We start from the raw sequence: 21,319 nt of genomic DNA, 5'->3' as shown, positions 1-21,319 counted from the left end.
GGCATCCCAGCGCTAACAGCAGCAACTTAACACTTAGGCGGACATCAAGGCAAAAGATACTTTTTTACTTTATTTCGAAAAATCAAGTAGTCAGCCTCTAAGCGTTTATTAAGAGGTAGAAGGTTCCATAGCTTAGCCACATTGTACGAGAAGAGTCGGCCCCCACTTTGAACTCTTCTGATTTTCGGGACTGTGATTAGTCGCTTATTTTCAGATCTCAAAGCTCTATTTGGGTGGTAGGGTTGGCTGAGGGAATGCCTCAAAAGAGACAGTGCTTTATGAGCGATGCATAAAGCCTTAAATCTGAACTCGTTCTTTAATAGGGAGCCAGTGAAGGGTGGCAAGAGCAGGTTTAGCCGACACACGCCTGGGAGTATTCCACTGCAAAGGGGCTGCACAGTCTGCAGTCTTCTGGTCGAAGGAGGTGGTGCTCCAAAATATAGTGTGTTGGAATAGTCCAAATACAAAATAATTAATGCTTTAACCAGAAGCCTGTTAGCGCTAAAAGGTAATAGAGGGAGGATCTTTCTGATCAGCCTTAACCTTCCGTAGCAGCTAGCCGCAACCTTTTTAAGCTTTTTCTTTTAGATCTAGGTTACGGTCAAGCTACACCCCTAGGCTCTTAATGTGTTCTTTGGGGACAAGGGCTAAACCCATGCAACTGGGCCAGAGATGATCTATATTCAGTGAGGCTGTGTTGCCCAGTGGCATAATCTCAGTCTTTGCTCCATTGAGCTTTAAGTAGGATTCATCCATCCATTTAGAAACCGCTCCAAGACAAGAGGATAAGCCTGGTGAGCAACTATCTTGATGGTTGATAGAGACCACCAGCTGGGTGTCATCAGCATAGGTAACTATTTGTACCCCAAATGGCAATACTATTTCGGCCAGGGGGCCCAAATAGATATTGAATTAGGGTGGGGCTTAGGGAAGATTCCTGAGGTATCCCACAATTTAATGGCATCAGGTTGGACATTCTGTCCCCTTCCAGGACAGCAAATGATCTATCTTCCAGGAAGGACTTCAGCCATTTTAATAAGTTCCTGACACTCCCACATTTCTAAGTTGTTGAATCAGTAATTGATAGTTCATGGTGTCACAAGGACATGCGTCTCACCAGAAACCTAGTGAAAAGACTTGAGGCATATTTAGGCGCCAAGAATCTTTTTATAAAATTTTTAAACAGGAATAGAGCAGCAAGTACATCGCATAACAATTGTGCGCGCCAACAGGCTGGGGCCACCTACAAGTGAGACATGGACAACATCATGCTGTCAAGAAATGAAGTGTTCATACCTTAATTAAATGTTCTACTTTATTAGGGGGAGCCCTCACGTTCAGACCTCTGCAGGTCAAGGGTTTGACTCTTTCAAAGTTCTTAGAAAGATACGGTCTAGCGAATTCTGCGTCTTATTAGTAGACTTGACCATGATTCTTCAATGTGAAAAAATGTCGTCTTACATTGTTGGAAAGAGATGATGGTGGCCTCCATTAATCAAGATGGAGTCGAGGCCTATGTAAGCTGGAGTCGGACTTTAGAGACTTTGCTGCAGATATTTGAGCTGCTGCAGTTGATGTGTTTATTTATTTATTTATTTATGCGATTTTATATAGCGCGAACTTTACCCGAAGGTGTCAGAGTGCTTTACATAGGACCCAGTTTCAACCATAAGGACTGAAAGTTACAATTGGAAAAACAGATTTGCAAATTTTTGACTTACATAAGAACCAGTTGAAAACATACGGACTTTGGATTACATGCGTTATAAAAAAAGTACAAACAGAAAAAAATTGCAAATGTACAAGAGAAAAAGTCACACAAGGAGGAGATACAAATGGATAAACTCTAGGCATATACTAGTGATATCTCTATCTACTTAGGGAGGGAATACACATGGATATACTCTAAGAGTCACATAGGAACGGTAGCAAGCAAAGCGGACTCCTGCATAAACTAGTGATTAGAGTTATCTCTATATACATAGGGAAGGGGTAAGACTGGATATACTCAAAAGTCACATAGGAATGGAAGAGAGCAAAGCGGACTACTGAATGTTCTAGTGATTAGAGTTATATCTATATACATAGGGAAGGGATACACATGGATATACTCTAATGGTCACATAGGAATGGTAGAGAGTACAAAGGTCTACTGCATACACTAGTGATTAGAGTTATCTCTATATACATAGGGAGGGGATATGACTGGAAATACTCTAAGAGTCACATAGGAATGGTAGATGGTGCAAGGTCTAAAGCAAATACCATTGATTAGAGTTATTACAATAAGTCAAAGAGCAGAGTTCCATAAATGTGGATGCAGTCACAGCACAAAGGGAGGGTGGGAGGGATGCAAGGGTATGGAGAGAAGGGGAAGCAGAAAAGGAAGGGAACATTTGAGGATCATCCAGGGGAAAAGGGTTAAAGGACGAGGGACTGGGAGGAGGGCTAGAGTCCAGAGAAACTGTCCGAAAACAGCAGCAAAGTGTCGGTCAGGACAAAACAAAAGTCAAGAAGTCCAGGAGTGAAGGTGGGAGATGAAGCTGGAGGCCAGCCGCAGGCGCGTCACCATCTTGGAGAGCTTGCAGTCAGCCGTCTCGGTGGGGGTGAGTACGCCAGGTGGTGAAGGCCATGTTGACGCTGTTGGTGCGGTCACGCGTTGGCCGTGAGGCGCTGCACGGCAGCCGGTGGGTTGTGTGTGCATTCAACCGCAAGCAGTGTGGACTCCGGGAGCGGCGGCACATTCAAAACCCTGGTGCCATGTGGGGGGGGGGAGGGGTGAGTGGTCCGGGGATCTGGCCCGTGTTGCAGGGCCAGAAGGCATTCTGGCACTGGCAGTGGCCCCAAACTGGCAGCCGGTCGGGAGGCAGGCCAAAAATCCAGGAGAGGGCCGCAGGATTAGCAGGAGGCCGGGGAGAAGTTAGGGCGGGCCAAGTGGAAGCGGTGATCGCCATCCGAAAATCGCCCCCGACCGCCATCTTAGAGTCAGGTAGACATCTGGGAGATGGGATAGCATTATCCCTTTTCGTAGAATATCTTTTGATTTCTACCTTGGATTAGAAGACCACGCTATTAGCTGAACTCCGCTTTAATGCATCACCAAAATAAAACAATGCACTGATGTATGTCAAATGTATTACTCCAACCTCTGGTGCATGGTACTTGGCAGAGCTGAACTAAGTGCAAGGAAAAGGTAAGCTCAAACATGTGTTGTGGGCTGCCTGTTCGAGCCTGGTTGTATCTGTATGACCATGGTTCTAGTGAGGGCGAGATAGCCAGATACTTGTAGCATTGTTTTTTAAACTGAGCAAGTACATTTAAAATGTTTGCAAATTGGAAGGGTGGGGTCCAAATCCCTATCGCTATTCAAGCGTTTACTGCAAGGTATCCTCGGACAGACTTGAGCTTAATTAATTTTCGTTATTAATTGCATACATAGAACCACTTGTAAATAAACTACAATTAATCCATATTCAAAGCAATCGGCATCCACATGCTCCACAAACTAACTTTTTCGAAATGCCCGAATAGTTTTCTGGTTTTTTTTTTTTCAGCATTTGGTTTAAAAATAGTTTTCAGAAGTAATACTGAAATTGCAACGCAACGGAGCCACACACACTTGCATATGCAGGCTTATCCAACAACGGTACAATGGCAAAGCAGCATAGGATTTAGTAAGCATTGATTGCACTCTGATATGGGTAGGAATAGTGCCGTCTACATCTAGATTTTAGCCATAGATAATGAGGCAGGACTCTGCAGTGCCCCGGTGCCATTACTTGGCAGTGTTTCTCTCACAGAATGTAAAACTAATCTAAAGATATTTTACATATTTATTTGCAAAGCGCTGGACGTCTCAGAAAATTAATGCAACATTGTTCCTTTTGTGCAAAACTGTATTGGAACGTGATAAAAGTATCCAGGTCATGGAGGAATGTGCATTTTGTTGCCTTTCTGGGGAGATTTTGAGACTTATTCTTTTTAGAATTGAGACATTTTCCGAAAAGGGAAAGGCAATAAGACATATGATGGTTATCAGGGCTCTCTGATATAGAGATTTGCAAAAGTACTAGATGTTCTACCTTGCACATCTACAGGATACTGTGTATCTTGAGGCAAGATTTAACTGAGCATTTATAAATAATTTAAAATCTGTTGCCTCCAAGGGAGAGATTCCTACACAGTTGAATTAAAATGAGAACCTGCATGACCTCATTGTGACCAGGATAAACATGTATAGCTGTGAATATCCACCACCCTCTGGTTAGTCTTTTTTCCTAGCCTTCCATGTCTAGCAGGAGTAGTCAGATTTTAATAATCATGAGAACTCATGGAAAAAGTTGGGTTTTGGTTTATGTAAGTAATGTACACATTTTCCTTATGCATTCATTTTGAAAATCATTATGCAGTCAATTCAGGTAGGATGAGGAAGTCAGTGAGTAATAGTGTCTCACATTGATGACCGTAGAAAATGTTACTAGCATTCACAACTTAGAAGTGGCCAGTTTTGATAATTGGCATGCCCCAGGAATCTCAGTAAAGTCTTGTGTACTAGCTGCCATCTGCCTGCGACTGAATGCCAGCAGCAACAGCCATGTGACAGGAGGGGGGCATATGAGTGAATCACAGCATTTAGAGACATCTGCTTGTAATAGGGAGTAGAGGGATTGAATCAATTTGTTACTGTTTCTTACATGAGCAGAACTGTGAAACGGATCAAAGAAGAACTGAATCAAATGCTCTATAGTATTCTTTCTCTTCTGCTTACAGTTGCAAATGTCTGCTACATCTGTCTCTTCTCACTCATCCTCTAAACACTTCAGTTTTTCCCCATTTCCTCCCTGCTTCAAGTGTAAGTGAAGCATGTCCCCCCCCCCCCCCCCCCCCGGTCCAACCTAGCCAGCTGCTCATTGTGGACATGTCAATGTCCAGGCCTGCAGCTCATTGTGCATACCGTAGAGGCATCAGCATATCACTGCTGGGCTACTTCTACTGCTTCTATGCTGGGAATGTCAGGGCTCATCAATCTTCAAATCTTGTTACATTTTTCTTGCCTCCCTGTCCCCTCTCTTTTACATTTCTCTCTTACCACTTTTTTGACCCATCCATATTCTCCCACTCGCCCTCACAACCTTCCTCTCTGTTCCAGTTAACCCCTCTGTCCAGCTCTCTTCTTTTAGTTCTTTCACCTGTTTTCCATTCTCTCTAATTCAGTACCTTGCTCTTTGCCTCTCTTCTCCTAACATTTTTCACCTACTTATACCTTGTTCTCCTTTGTGAGATAGCCACCCTGTCTCCTTCTGTAGTTTGTTTCTACTGTGCCACTGTCCACTGATGATAGCGGTTAACTTTGATAAATGGTTCTCCCAGCTTGCAGCTTCCCGGGTCACCAACACAGGTAAACACTTGCCTAACCCAGGATTATAATTTATCACCAGGGGATCCAACCACCCTGTACAGAATCAAAACTTATCATCTTTGTTGCTCATCATTCTGTGAGCACCCAAAGACCCACAATTGTGGTCTTTGTCCATCCTGTGAAAGATTTATTAACATGTCTTGGTGATGCCATAAAGCAGTCCGCTGTTGAAATATCCCAGCTCTTGCTGAGTGGAAAGTTGTTCATCTTCATCGTTCCTACTACTGTCAATGAAAAGTCATAGTCCTTCAACTCTGGGTCCTCTGAAACAATCTTCACTGATGAACAGACAATGTAACATATATAACCAAAAAGCAAGGTACATCCTTATTGCAGCTCACTAATAAAAAGGCTCCATCATTCAAAAGCCCAAAATGTGATTGATGTAGAAATAAGTATTAAATTATGAGGAATAGAAGATGAAAGCTTTGCTAATTAGTATCGTAATGCCAAAGGTTTTGCTGACAGTACAACTTCATAACCCCTTGCCTTGTTTGGAGACCTTCTTTCATGAGTGTTTCTTTAATCTGGATTTTATTTTATTTAATACCTGAAACTTTTAAAGGCATATTAAAGACCGGTGATAACTTTTGCTTTCATTACTGTTTTCTGTGTAGCCATGCGTTAAACATTAGCATGCCAAAATTAATCTAACATTTTCCCATCACAACGTCATGCTGGTGGTAATAGTTGTTCTTTTCACAATAAAAAACACATCCCTTCAAAACAAATACATTAAGAACAAGATGACTTGAGAACACTCATTAACTATTTGCATACACAGCTTCAGAAACTGAAGATCGTTCTGAATGACAGTCCAACATTTATTGCCACCAAACAGTATAGACACCACATCCTTGTGCAATGCTTTTGAATCCTACTTGTTGCCCATTGCTCCCCCTACTGCTTCATCTCATTATCCCAATCAAATCATATAGATTGGCTCCTTTTAAATTGACCAGAAAGTGTCTCTTAATTACAGAGCCACTGGTTCTAGCGAAAGTGACCCAGTTCTTTAGTAATTTCTTAGGCAGAGAGGGGCTTAACCAGGTTTAAGTTTTGGCTTGATTGTGCTTTGGATACCTGGAAGGCGTTAGCAACTCAGTGTTATCCCTACTTGCCTTTAGCCCTTCTGTTGTACCCATAAGATACTGTGTAATTTTCGGTGGTCTTTGACTTCCAAGCAATCCAATCAGAAATTTGTATAGCGCGCTACTCACCCAGAGGGTCTCAAGGCGCTTAAGGGGGAGGTGTTCGCTATTGATCGAACAGCCAGGTTTTGAGTTGTTTTCTAAAGGAGAGGTGGTCCTGGGTAAGACGGTGGTGGGTGGGGAGGGAGTTCCAGGTCTTCGCCACCAGGTAGGAGAAGGATCTTCCTCCTATGGTGGCTCTTCGGATGCGTGGAATCGTGGCGAGGGCTTGATTGGATGATCGCAGTTGGCGGGTGGGAGTGTAAAAGGTTAGGCGATTGTTGAGGTATTTGGGTCCTAGGTCATGGAGGTCCTTGTGTGCGTGGGTGAGGAGACACAACGTGATTCTCTTGCTGACGGGGAGCCAGTGAAGGTCTCTTAGGTGTTCGGATATGTGGCTTTGTCGAGGTATGTCCAGGATGAGTCGAGCGGAGGCGTTCTGGATGCGCTGAAGTCTTTTCTGCAGTTTGGCTGTGGTTTCCGGTGTAGAGGGTGTTACCGTAGTCCAGTCGGCTGGTGACAAGTGGTTGGGTGACCGTCTTCCTTGTTTCGATGGGGATCCATCTGAAGATCTTTCGGAGCATGCGTAGGATGTTGAAACATGATGAGACGGCGTTGACTTGTCTGGTCATCGAGAGGGAGGAGTCTAGGATGAAGCCCAGGTTGCGAGCATGGTCCGTTGGTTTGGGTGCGCTGCCAAGGGCCGGGGGGCCGCCAGGAGTCGTCCCAGGCAGAGGGGGATGATCCTAGGATGAGGACTTCTGTCTTGTCTAAGTTCAGTTTTAGGCGGCTGTTCTTCTTCCACTCGGCTACTTCTTTCATCGCTTCGTGTAGGTTGGTTCTGGCGGTGGTTGGGTCTTTGGTGAGGGAGAGGATTATCTGAGTGTCGTCCGCGTAGGAGATGATGTTTAGGTTGTGTTGGTGTGCGATGGATGCGAGGGGGCTCATGTAGACGTTGAAGAGGGTGGGGCTGAGTGATGATCCTTGTGGTACGCCGCAGATGACTTCGGTGGCCTCTGATCTGAAAGGGGGGAGGCGGACTCTCTGGGTTCTTCCGGCGAGGAACGAGATGATCCAATCCAATGCCTTAGCTCGTATCCCGACGTTTTTGAGGCGTTGTACTAGGGTGCAGTGGCAAACCGTGTCGAACGCTGCGGAGAGGTCCAAGAGGATGAGGGCCGCTGTTTCCCCCTTGTAGAGTAGGGTTCAGATGTCGTCTGTGGCTGCGATGAGGGCGGTCTCGGTACTGTGGTTGGCCCGGAAGCCGGACTGTGAAGGGTCGAGGGAACCGTTAGATTCAAGGAAGGCGGCGAGCTGCTTGTTGATGGTCTTCTCTATGACTTTGGCGGGTAATGGGAGGAGCGAGATGGGGCGGTAGTTCTTAAGTTCGGTGGGGTCTGCTGAAGGTTTCTTCAGAAGGGCGCTGAGTTCGGCATGCTTCCAGCTCTCCGGGAAGGTAGCGGTGTTGAAGGAGCAGTTGATGATGTCCCGGAGTTGGGGTGCGATGGCGGAGTTGGCCTTGTTGAAGATGTGATGGGGGCATGGGTCGGTAGGCGATCCGGAGTGGATGGAGTTCATCATGCGGATGGTGTCTTCGGTGCTTATCGGGGCCCAGGCGCGGAGGGTGGCGGTGGGGGGTTTCGGTTCAGTGGTAGGGGCAGTGGTCTGGTCGCCGAAGCTGTTGTGTATGTCTGTGATCTTGCTGTGAAAGAACGAGGCGAGCGAGTCGCAGAGGTCTTGAGAGGGAGTGATGTCGTTGTTGCCGGCGCTGGACTGGTGAGCTCTTTGACGATGCTGAAGAGTTCCTTGCTGTTGTGGGCGTTGTCTAGTCAATCCTTAAATGCTGACTTCTTGGTGGTACGGATCAGCTGGTGGTGTTTGCAGGTGGCGTTCTTGAGGGCGGTCATGTTGTCTGTGGTTGGGTTTCTTCGCCAGGCTTTCTCGAGGGTGTGGCAGTTCTTTTTGGAGTTCTTGAGGTCGTCGTTGAACCAGGAGGCTTTTTTGCTTCCTGGCTTGTTGGGATTGTTTTTCAGGGGTGCTAGGTCGTCAGCACAGTGGGTGATCCACTGTGCGAGATTGATGGCTGCTTCATTTGGGTCCGTTGATCTGGCGGGAGCGTTTTGATTCAGTGAAGTGGTGAGCTGGTCGGCGGGGGACCTGTTGCGGGAAGTGGTGAGTTGTGTTCTTTCTGAAGCTGAAGTGGGCGCAGCTGTGGTCTGTCCAGTGGAGTCCGGTGGAGTGGCTGAAGGAGATGTGCTTGCTGGAGGAGAAGATTGGGTCGAGCGTTTGTCCGGCATAGTGGGTGGGGGTGTTCACCAGTTGTCTGAGTCCGAGATTGGCGAGGTTGTCCAGCAGGGTGGTGGTGGTGTTGTCGTTGTAATTCTCCGGGTGGAAGTTGAGGTCCCCTAGGAGAATGTAGTCAACGGAGGGGAGGCCGTGTGGGCTGACAAAGTCAGTGATGTCTTCGCTGAATTGTGTGCGGGGTCCTGGGGGTCTGTAAATGAGGGTGCCTCTGTGTGGTCTTGGGGTCGGTGTGTATCTGGAAGTGAAGGTGTTCGGTGGCTGTGAGGGTGTCTTCGGAACTGGTCGAGATGTGGATGGTGTTCTTGTGGACGATTGCGATGCCTCCTCCTGTTTGGTTGATGCGGTCCCTTCGGATGATCTTGTATCTGTTCGGGATGGCTATGGCTATGTCGGGCGCTGATGAGGCGTTCATCCAGGTTTCCGTGAGAAAGGCGAAGTCCGGAGTTATGGTGTCGAGTAGGTTCCATAGTTCAATGGCGTGTCTGTGGACCGAACGGGTGTTGAGCAGGATGCACTTCAGGTGGTGGTTGTTGGAGCTCTGTTTGGCGTGTGCGGTTGTAGTGTGGGTCCTGATGCAGCAGAACTTGCAGGCTTGGCAGGTGAAGGGTCCATGGGTGCGTCCTGGGGCGGCTCGGTGGCAATCGGGGAGTCGGCCGGTGTTGAGTGCAGTGAGGGTTGCGGCGTCGTATGTTTTGCTGGAGGGATGGCCTCTGCGGGAGCCAGGGGGTCTAGCGCTGGGCGCGGTCCAGGCGCGGCCGGGCGCAGACGGGCTTACCTTTGGCGCACATAGGGTGCGCCCACTGCGCGTGAACGCTGCGCGTTTGCCACTCTGTCATAAGTGGAGAGTGGAGGGGGGCGGAGCGAGGGAGGAGCAGCTGGGAGGCGGGAGCGGGGTGGCAAGGTCCGGGGATGCTGGAGGGAACGAGGGTGGGGCCGCGGGGGAGCAGCGGCAGGGAGCGGGGAGGGTTAAGAAGCACAACAAATGGCACCAAAACAATGCAGGCGAGATCGGGGGCACAATCTGGCACAAATACAGGTTAATAAACAATATCGATACGATACCAGGCACAATTGCAGGCGAGATCGGGATCGGGAAGTGATCTTGAATATTATTAGTCTATCGGTTTCTATTGCATCACCTTGTTCTCTTCAACCTCCCCACCACCCCCCACTTTGCTGTGTCAGTATCAGGTAAGAGATGTCTGCCTCTCAAGCTCCCAATGCTGTTATTTTCTGAACGATCCTTTCTCCTTCTTGCTGCCAGGTGTTTGTACGTTGGAGCCGCCATTCTACATTGTGACGGAGTACATGCCATTTGGCAATCTTCTGGATTACCTCCGTGACTGTAACCGTGAGGAGGTGAGCGCCGTGGTGCTCCTCTACATGGCCACACAGATCTCTTCTGCCATGGAGTACCTCGAGAGGAAGAACTTCATCCATAGGTACAAAGGTGTAAAAAATGCAAATGATCATCAGCCTTTCTATTATGTAGGCTCTGGTGAGGGAAGGGTGCAGTCATGGTTGGAGGGAGGTTTCAGCGTTCACTTCTGAAATTCATTGCTGTACCCGAAATCCAGAAGAGTAGTGCTGACTTGCAGTATCTGCCCCATCAGGCCCCCAGTTATGAAATTCCCTTCCTACCTATGATTATTGCCATTAACAGTAATCATATGCCCAATGGTAGGAAGACAGTTAAAAGTGGCACTTAATAACTTGTGAAGGTATTCAATCTGAAATGTAGAGCTGTGGAGTTGGTGCCATTTATTTGTTGAAGGGAGGCCTATTTGGAGATGAATAATAGTGACACTTTAAAAGTTTAGGTCGTAGAAGTCCCAACAAATCATCTTTATTTGCCTTCATTTGATAAGATTAATTTGATGAGTTGACGCACAAGGAAACATTACTTAATTCAAACCGTTAAGTAACTTATGCTGGAGTCAGCAGCAAAGTTGCCAAAAATATTCCCACGTGGGATAGTAGCCTAGGTTCCCCCGATAACATTCTGATGATGCTGAAACCATTGCATCAGATCCTGTTGTGCTTTGCCCCTCACATCTCCTCTGTGTCTGTCTATATTAGTGTCACATAGTCTATTTCAATTCCTCACAGGGATCTTGCAGCCCGCAACTGCTTAGTTGGAGAGAACCATGTGGTCAAAGTAGCAGATTTTGGATTGAGTCGACTGATGACCGGAGACACATACACCGCACATGCTGGAGCTAAGTTTCCCATCAAGTGGACAGCACCTGAGAGCCTGGCTTACAACACTTTTTCCATAAAGTCTGATGTCTGGGGTAAGAAATGTCACTGGAGGTTGGGGCTGGGAATTCACCAGTAATTCTCTTTAATTAGTTGTCATATTGTTACATCACATACTCCTGCATTGCTGTGTCCTCCCAAGTCAAGTCACTGTACCTATACATCTGTTTTGTGGAGCTTGATCAGGTTGTTGAGAAAGTGTTTTTTATGTGCATTATGCTTACTCCGAATGGTTATCCTCAGGATGGGTAGTCTTCTCTTTCGGTAAACTATATGAATCTGTTTTCTGAAGGAATAATATCAAACAAAATGTGGCAATGCCCATTGATATGCCTTATAACTGAAAAATGCCTCTTTGGTCATTGCTGAATGTAGGTAGTCAGTAACGTGTAGTTCATGCATTGTCACTCCTTAATGCACTCATGCATTAATGTATCTATCCTTGAATTCACAGTTGTAATTACCCTCTCAATAAAATACACACCCTGAATAAGCATATACAAGATAAATTAAAAGGAGAAAAAAGAATAGAAATATGGCGCCTAAATGTGGCAGGCATATACTTGCAGTAATCAAGCATTGCCTATATGTTTTAGCAATGTTGTACATACAGAGTTGCTGCTGTTCAGTATGGCTAAAAGTTATTGGAGTAAAGGAGAGTGGAGTGGAATGTTATGGAGTGGCATGGGGTGGAGTGGAGTGTCATGGAGTAGCGTACCGTGTTGTGGAGGGAATAGTGTGTCTTAGAGTGGAAGGGCGTAGAGTTGAGTGGCGTAGAGTACAGTGTCATAGTTGAGTAGTGTTGTAGAGTGGAGTGGCAGAGTTTCATGGAGTGGTGTAGAGTGATGTGGCATGGCAGGTTTTGCGTAGAGTGGCATAAGTGTTTTGTAGAGTAGGGTGGAGCTGAGGAGATGGTCAGACTGGACTACTGTGTCATAGAATAGAATGAAGTACAGTGGCTCGGAGTGACAGAGGGAGTTGCGTACAGTGTGAACGCGGAGTAGAGTTGCTTAAGAGTGGCATAGAGTGGAGTAGAATCATTCGAGCAGGGTTTAATGGCGTAGAATATCATAGATTGGAGTATCATGGAGTGGAGTACAGTGGTTTAGAGTGAAGTGGCGTAAAGTACAGTGAGACAGGGTATATAAGTGGCGTTTACAGTGCATTCGTTTTGAGTAAAGTATTGCACTGGCGTAGAGCGTAGTGACTTAGAGTGGCAAGATTGCAGTGGCGTAGAGTAGATTGCAGTGGAGTAGAGTAGATTGCAGTGGTGTAGAGTGCAGTGTGCAGGGACTCGGTTTTGGGAATTCATTGGGCATCAACTGGAGGAGGACATGCATTGCGCGCAGCAGGGAGCAGACGGACTGAGGAGTGCGGCCAAGCAGCAGTACGGCATTGCCGGGTCAGATAATTGAGAGACCGACGCATGCTGCCTCTGCCATTCAGGCCTGGGTGGCCCAGCTACCTTATCACCATTACGAGCCAGAAGACAGACAGCAGAAGAGGGGATGAGGGCAGTGCAATGGGGCGTGGCTGCAATAGGCTGCAGTCCCTTTGCGTAGCACTGAGACGTCCAGCAGTAGGCCAGTGCGGCTTTTGCCCACCTGAGGGACTGTGCCCCGCCGAGTCACTACATCCGCAGCCAAGCCTGCGGAGACACTCATTTTCATCTGGTGTCACCATCCCCCACTTTGGACCCAGGTCTCAGATACCGGTCCCCCGAGGCAAACTGCAGTGTCCTTCCGGACCAACAGCTGGCGGTCGTGACAGAGAGACCAGCAGTAAGTGGCTTGCAAATCTGTCCTGCTCCTATAAGGAAGCTAGAAGTTCGCGAAAAGAGACCTGCATATTTAACATACTCAGTAGATTACCAACTTACTGCATTTGTAGGACTGATAAAAGCAGTAGGGGCTGCTGGGTAGTGGGGTAGGTGTGGTAGGTGGCGGGCAATAACAGATATGCTTGTGCCTCCATGGGTGAGTTGCATCACAGAGGTGCCAAGTGCCCCATGGTGCAGCAGGAAACTCCCAGGAAGAAGACTGCACCAGAACAAAACAGAACAAACATCGCAAAATTGTGCATATAGTGCCCCTAAAAGAAAGCCGTTCAGTCCTCCCCTGAAGGGTGGAAATACCCTCAAATTTAAACCTAGCCTCTACATTGCCGCCACATACCTCCTCTGCCTGTCCAATCGTCCCACAAGCAAGGTTCAGCAAGTAATTCTCAGACTGGATCCGACAGACCTGGAAAAGGCTGAAACCAAACCTGCGGGTCCTGTATATCGGCAAGGAATCAAACAGACCCAGGAACTTCTCCAAAGGGAGCAACGCTTGGAAAGGATGTATTGCAGAAGCAGGCAAATAAAATATTGTGGTGATACTTCACAAAGTCTAAAAGAAAAAGGGGCTGAAAGGAGACAATTTAAGAATGCGGTCCAGGAGGACGAGGAGGGACCTAGGTCAGGGCAAGAAAAATACGCTAAAAAGAAAACTAATACCAGACCAGTACTCCGTAATATATGTCTGGAGGATGATGAAGTAATAGAATTAGAAACATCATCGAAACAGAAATCCAAAAAGTGTAATACCTCAACAGTGCATAAGAAAGAGGGCTATAAAATGTACTTTTTAACCCAGAAAAACAGAATTCAAATACCATGGCAAATATAATAACTCCAGCATCGTCTAAATTGGGAACCGCGCCTGGGATGGTAAAGCTTTCCATAGACAAGGAAAATCTACATGATGATTGTAAGAAAGTGGCTCCATTTATACTGGACCAAAGTAAGGTACAGTGTGTAAAGAGTCCCCAATCTCCAGAGGTATAACAGAGGCTAAAGTCAGATATGACCTTACTCTCTAAAGTGGTAGCTTGGTCGAGCAGTAAGGCAGTATCAGAGGACAGTTTAAAGCATTTGTTGTACACACTCAGTGAGCAAAAGGTTTTACACACAAGAACTGAACTCTAGGCCAATTGTTTTTATATCAAAAGATATAGTTTTATTTTTAGAACCAACAGGTATCAAAATATCCTGTTCGAGGCAGTGAGCTGCAGATTGTACACTTAGCATTACATCGCCAACTGGTGTTGGGCTCGGATGATTGCATGCTGTCTTCTTGGAAGAAGTCTTTTGTAGTCACGAGATAGGTGACTCCTCCCTTGGATGATAGTGCGCATGGGCATCAGCTCCATCCACTGTGTTCGGATGAAACTTTTCCACTTCAGTTCGAAATCTACTTTTCAAGTACTTCGAAGCGTCCTGCGAAATACAGTGATTTATCATGGCGTGAATTGAAGGGGACAAAGCACAACAGGTGGAGTGAGTACTATCTGCAACCTACAGTCCTCTGTTTATGGCTATGAGGTTCCTCCAATGGGAGTTGATGCGTGAACTTTAAAATCCCTGTCCGCGTTTCTCTGTCACACAGAGCTGGCATTGAGGAAGGCAAACAAGCTGAAATGCGTCTGCCAGGTGTTACAGCAGTGGCGATTTTTCATCAAAGCAAGATGTGCCCGAATGGTGAAACTAAAGCTTTTCTCTACCGTTCCTGAACATGTCATCCCGTTTTTAGCAGAAGCAGGATTGGTGATGTATGTATGTCTATAACTTAAGATTTGATAAAGAAGTTCCTTCATTCCAGCATGTGGGCGGAACTATTCAAATGCTTATGATTTAAATGGAGATTCCCCCAAGAGAGAACTGGGATTACAGACAAACCATATATTCTTTAGTTACATACATTCATTTTTTGTGTATAACTTTTTGCATGGTCACAAAACTGTCCCGTCTACTACTCCATCGCTACGTTCGCCTACTCTTCAGAAAACAGTCTAACAATGGAGCTGGTGTCCATGCACATTACCTACTAAGGGAGGAGTCACTATAGTTTGTGACATAAGACTACTTTGAAGATAAACAATTTGCCAACATCTGAGCCCAAAAGTAGATAGCAGGAGTTTGCAGAGCATGTGAATCTATAGCACTACATGCTACGAGTAGATGCATACTGGTTAAGTAACATTGCTTTCCTAACATGGGATCGCTATCCAATTCAGAAAGCTAGAACATTGTCAAAGATGACCTCGTACAGGACATATTAAAACGTTGGGTTTGCGGGTCATGGCGGATACGCTAGAGAACACTTGTTGCATATAAAAGTAGATTTTCTGTATTCGGCTTGAAAATTTCAGATTTCATTGTTGAGAATGTTTACATGTTGACTTTCTCGTTCTGCGGTAATCTAATATTGAAAAAGTTCAATGTTTGTGAATCAGATAGATATTGCTTTGTAAAATTGGTATCTGATAGAGACATCTATCCGCAGATCCTTTACCTTTGAATTTCCTAGGCGTCAGGCTGGATCTGGAAGACTTTTGCTCGAGCAATACCCTTTCGCACTGCTAGGTGGCGTCTGTTGGCTCCACATGGTGATGTCCGTGCCGGAAGTGACGCCTGTGTCACCTATATGAGCACGCTGACGTCTGTTCTTTTCTTTCTGCGCCAGCTAGCGCAGATCCGTAAAGAGCTACCTACCCTCTCACTTTTTGGCAGGATTTTTTCGAGGTTTTTGTTGACTATTTGTGGTGTGTAGGATTTCCACCATGTTGAAAGAGACATCTGAATTCAAAGCGTGTGGTGCCTGCCATCGTGCCATGTCTGTGACAGATCCACACTTGATTTGTCTATGGTGCCTGGAACGTGACTACTACTCGAAGGGGTGCTCAGACTAACGAGCCATTGCTCGAAAACTTTGAGGCAGCAGTTTCAAAAGCTGCTTGTGGCCCGGCGCTCAAAGCGATACAAAAGGGGATGATGGAAGGAGCGTTTGAGCAAATCAAACACTCACCCCCAGTCAACTGATCTGGGTTTAATCCATCACCATTCTTTAGCTCACTCAGCCACCCCAGTTCAGACATGGCCATATGCAAATCAGTCTGACCCTGTGCCTCATGGGAACAGTCCAGCCCAAACTGCCAAGCCATGTCTTCCCTGGACCAGAAACAAGCATCCTGGGACCGGTTTCGGATTCATAATCCTCATCAGCCAGGCTATCTTGAATCCAGTGGCCAAGTGAGCAAGGGACTCACGTCTTAGCATACCCTGCCAACTTAGGGCGAACAAAGCGATACAAAAGGGGATGATGGACTGAGCATTTGAGCAAATCAAACACTCACCCCCAGTCAACTGATCTGGGTTTAATCCATCACCATTCTTTAGCTCACTCAGCCACCCCAGTTCAGACATGGCCATATGCAAATGCAAATCAGACCCTGTGCCTCATGGGACCAGTCCAGCCCAAACTACCAAGCCATGTCTTCCCTGGACCAGAAACAAGCATCCTGGGACCGGTTTCGGATTCATAATCCTCATCAGCCAGGCTATCTTGAATCCAGTGGCCAAGTGAGCAAGGGACTCACGTCTGAGCATACCCTGCCAACTTAGGGCGAACAAAGCGATACAAAAGGGGAAGATGGACGGAGCGTTTGAGCAAATCAAACACTCACCCCCAGTCAACTGATCCTGGTTTAATCCATCACCATTCGTTAGCTCACTCAGCCACCCCAGTTCAGACATGGCCATATGCAAATCAGTCTGACCCTGTGCCTCATGGGACCAGTCCAGCCCAAACTACCAAGCCATGTCTTCCCTGGACCAGAAACAAGCATCCTGGGACCGGTTTCGGATTCATAATCCTCATCAGCCAGGCTATCTTGAATCCAGTGGCCAAGTGAGCAAGGGACTCACGTCTGAGCATACCCTGCCAACTTAGGGCGAACAAAGCGATACAAAAGGGGAAGATGGACGGAGCGTTTGAGCAAATCAAACACTCACCCCCAGTCAACTGATCCTGGTTTAATCCATCACCATTCGTTAGCTCACTCAGCCACCCCAGTTCAGACATGGCCATATGCAAATCAGTCTAACCCTGTGCCTCATGGGAACAGTCCAGCCCAAACTGCCAAGCCATGTCTTGCCTGGACCGGAAACCAGCATCCTGGGACCGGTTTCGGATTCATAATCCTCATCAGCCAGGCTCTTGAATCCAGTGGCCAAGTGAGCAAGGGACTCACGTCTGAGCATACCCTGCCAACTTAGGGCGAACAAAGCGATACAAAAGGGGATGATGGACTGAGCGTTTGAGCAAATCAAACACTCACCCCCAGTCAACTGATCTGGGTTTAATCCATCACCATTCTTTAGCTCACTCAGCCACCCCAGTTCAGATATGGCCATATGCAAATCAGTCTGTCCATCAACTGTGTTTTTTGCAATTTTCACCCCGAGTGGGCTGGGTATGCTCAGACGTGAGTCCCAGGCTCTCCACATCACTGGAGTCAAGCTATCCAGGCTGAAGAAGGCTGATAGCCAGAAACCGGTCCTTGGATGCTTGATTCCGGTCTAGGAAAGACATGGCTTGGTAGTTCGGGCTGGACTGTTCCCATGAGGCACAGGGTCAAGGCTGATTTGCATATAGCCATTGTCTGACCTAGGGTGGTGGTGAGTGAAAACAAAACGATGGATTTAGGCCCAGATCTTTGTACTGGGTTGAATGTAAGACATTGTTCTGCATGAAGAAGGCTGATAGCCAGAAACCGGTCCTTGGATGCTTGATTCCAGTCTAGGAAAGACATGGCTTGGTAGTTCGGGCTGGACTGTTCCCATGAGGCACAGGGTCAAGGCTGATTTGCATATAGCCATTGTCTGACCTAGGGTGGTGGTGAGTGCAAAAAAACGATGGATTTAGGCCCAGATCTTTGTACTGGGTTGAATGTAAGATATTGTTCTGCATTCTGTCCATCAACTGTTTTTTTGCTATTTTTGTGGCCCGGCGCTCAGCATGCACCGTTTGTCCCTGAGGTTTCTGTCCCAGTCGAGAGTAAGGTCCGGGCACAGCTCCGGAAGTCCTAAGTCCTCGTCCTCTTACTCGAATTCTTCAGGTCGGTCAGGGAAGAGGCATAAGAAACACAAGTCGATGCATGCTTTAACTTCTCCCTGTCCATCGGCCAACGGGATGGAGGATCCTTTAATTTCTAGACCACATTCTGTGGAACCTGCACCTGGGTCTGCTCTGCGCTTCCCTGCCTTTCCAGGACCTGGAGTGACCCCCGCCCAGCTAAAAGAATTTTATGATGGCGTGTGCCTCATATGACCTTCCCGGCACGCCTTTGGGGTCCCACAGGTTAAGACTGGGCTCCATCAGGTTCCGCTCCAGCGGCTCCAGCGACCCCAATGGATCTGATGGTGCACACCCTGGCGGCGCCAGCCCCATTCTTTTCCCCGAGGACCTGGATCAGTGCCTCTTAACTCTTATTTCACCACCGGCAGCACCCCTGGGCCTTAGGTTGGTTTCTCACCCTTATTTTCAAAGGCTAGGAATGGAGGAAGATTTGGAGCGGTCACTGGACACTTTACAAGACCAGCCTGAGCACAAAATGGACTGGGATGAGAAATCTGGTGAGGTCAGTGGACTGAATACCTCTCCAGATTCTGGTCTGCTTTCACCCTACTTAGGCTACGGAAGAGGGATCTTCATATGCTCTGGTGCTGAGAAGGGCAGCTGGAGGTCCTTGACCTTCAGCTCCCTTCGATGCCAGTCAAGACCACCTTGACAGGGTCCTGCAGCTGGGTGTCTCCTTCGCCTCTGAACCCTTCTGGGAACCTGGTCCAAGCCCAGCACAGGGGCTCCTGTGAATAAGACAATCGCCCACAGCCATCACCTTGCACGGGGCGATTAAAAATACCTCACCAAGCACCCTAGCCCTAAGAGCTTGGTGGTCCAAACCTCTACCTCAGTTGGTGTGTTCCCCTCCACCCCCAGTTCAGGGAATCCAAGAGGCTGAATAGTTAGCACAAAAACATCTTATCTTCCTCCAGCCTTGTTTTGCAGTCTGTGAACACCGCATGCCTGTAGGACTGTTATTCCCACTCCTTGTGAGAAACTTGTGTGAGTGCTGCCTCAGGTCTTGGAAGAGACCCGAGCCATTCTCTCCCAAACCGTATCAGATTGGAGAGATGCAGCAAAGTTCACCATTCTTTGTGGGCTTGACATGACTGACTCGCTGGGTAAAGTGATGTCACTGACGGTGCATATTCAACGTTATGCCTTCCAGGGGATGTCCAGGATTCCCTTATGGACATAACTTTTAATGTCACCTGTTGGAGACAAGACAGATATGGCCCTGGAGCATTTTAAGGAGTCGCGGGCTATGGCCAAGTCCTTGGTCCTCTCGGTAGCCACCCTTCTTCCTTTTGCCCCTTTTGTGGCCACAGAATGGGCTTGCAGCCGCGCTAGCCTTAAGATCGCGCAAGTTCCTCAACCTCTGTGCAGCTGTGAGCGCGGCTCCTTTCGACCCCGTGGGTTAGGCAGGAGGCAGGTCAGTCGACTCCTCCGCCTGCTGTCTCCAAACCTTCCTAACCAACCCCTCGAGATAATGTGCGGCCAGTTGGTAAAAGGATCAGCCAACACCTCCACCCCTGGCAAAAATTTGAACAGGTGGGTTCTTCAGATAGTCCGATGGGGCTATTCCCTCCTGTTCGAGACTACCCCTCCTGTTCGAGACTACCCCTCCCTCCATGTCTCTAGCTTATGACCGGCTGACTGAGGATCACCTAACTTTGCTTCAGGAGGAAGTCATGGCTCTCTTGGCAGAGGGAGCCATAGAGAGGGTTTCCATGCCAGAAGTAGGCTGTGGTGGTTGTTCCCGCTACTTTCTGGTTCCCGAGCACTCCACTGCTTCCTAAAAAACGAAACGTTTAAGACGCTCACTCTGGTCTTGCCTGTCCTAGACCCAGGAGACAGGATGGTAGCTTTGGACTTGTAGGATGCCTACTTTCACACTCCCTTCATCGACGCTACCTGCGGTTAATGATAGGTCATGATAGGTCATGAGCACTTTCAGTTCTCTATGCTCCCCTTTGGTTTACCAGTGCCCCTCAGGTGTTTACCAAGGTGTTGGTGGTGGTCACAGCTCATCTGTGCTGATCAGAGATGCCAGTCTTCTCCTATCTCGATTACTGGCTGTTGAAGGAGGGCTCGCCCCAGGCTGTTGTCTCTCACTTCAATACTACAGCAAACTGCCTGCATTTGCTGGGGTTCACTATCAAGTTGCCGAAGTCACACCTAACTATCTCTCAGATGCTTCCTTTCATATGAGCTGTTTTAACACAGTGCAGTTTCGGGGCTATCGTCCTGAGCTGTGAGTCCAGGCTATTCAGGCTATGATACCGAAGTTTCAGCCTCTATCCTGTATTTCGGTGAGAAGGATGCGGATGCTTCTGGGCCTCATGGTCTCCTGCATCCTGCTAGTGACACACGTCAGAAGGCATATGTGGGCTTTGCAAAAGGACCTGAAGTTGCAATGGCCGCAGCATCAGGGGAATCTCACAGACATGGTCCAGATCTCGAAGGGCACTGCACAGGATCTGCAGTGGTGACTGACCAACCGCGATTGGGTCAAAAGCAGACCTCTCTTCTTTACCCAACCAGATCACACATTGAGCTCAATGGGTGTTCAGCATATAAGTACAGTTGATTACCACACAGATCACTTTAGTAGTTCTAGGACTAGATCCTAGATTCAGTCCTGGGGTCTAAACTGAAACCAATTTAGTAAAATCGTTTTAGTTACTGTAGTGAATTTTCATGAATATAAAGCAGTTTTAAAAGTTCACACTTAGAAACTTTTCAAGGTAAATCTGACTATGTTATCCAATGGGAGAAAATTCAGGTTGCAGGTTAAGTACGATCGCGTTACTTTTGTAATCCAGTACTGGGCTCCTGGGGCCAACACTGGGGTCTCAACTTAAAACAGGTAGGTAATTGCGTTTCAGTATTTCGTAGGATTTTTAAAGAATATTTCAGTGTTTTCAAAAGTAGACACTTTGAAGAAATTTCAGAGAAAAGCATACAATGGATTCCTATGGAGAAAATACCGTTACCGGTTTCCAGGTGAGTACTTGGCTGGTGAAGTCAGGGTTCTGGGCATAGACTCAAGGGTCCCCCAGTGTCAGGTAAGTACAGTTAGTTCACCCCCAGCGGCACAGGGGCGGCCTGGTACAGAGGTAGTTAGGCCCAATAATATCCAATGAGGGTTAGGAGGCCTCCGGTTGGTGGCTGCTGGCTAGCAGGCCACGCGGCTGTGGGAG

General features: G+C 47.4%; 1 protein-coding gene across 4 annotated transcripts in view; it reads left to right on the top strand.

The window, feature by feature from the left end:
• The window catches only part of ABL2 (ABL proto-oncogene 2, non-receptor tyrosine kinase), a 403,452-nt gene that overhangs the window by 302,991 nt on the left and 79,142 nt on the right, over positions 1 to 21,319 (top strand). For all 4 annotated transcript variants that reach the window (XM_086955801.1, XM_086955815.1, XM_086955807.1 and 1 more), the window contains exons 6-7: positions 10,178 to 10,355; positions 11,023 to 11,207. In XM_086955801.1, coding sequence (XP_086811927.1) covers positions 10,178 to 10,355; positions 11,023 to 11,207 — 363 coding nt within the window. The remainder of the gene's footprint in view (positions 1 to 10,177; positions 10,356 to 11,022; positions 11,208 to 21,319) is intronic.

Source organism: Lissotriton vulgaris, chromosome 1_1 (assembly GCF_964263255.1).
Source record: "Lissotriton vulgaris chromosome 1_1, aLisVul1.2, whole genome shotgun sequence".
Lineage (NCBI taxonomy): Eukaryota > Metazoa > Chordata > Amphibia > Caudata > Salamandridae > Lissotriton > Lissotriton vulgaris.
The sequence above is the reverse complement of the archived record's forward strand: the minus strand, read 5'-3'. Positions and strand labels throughout refer to the sequence as shown.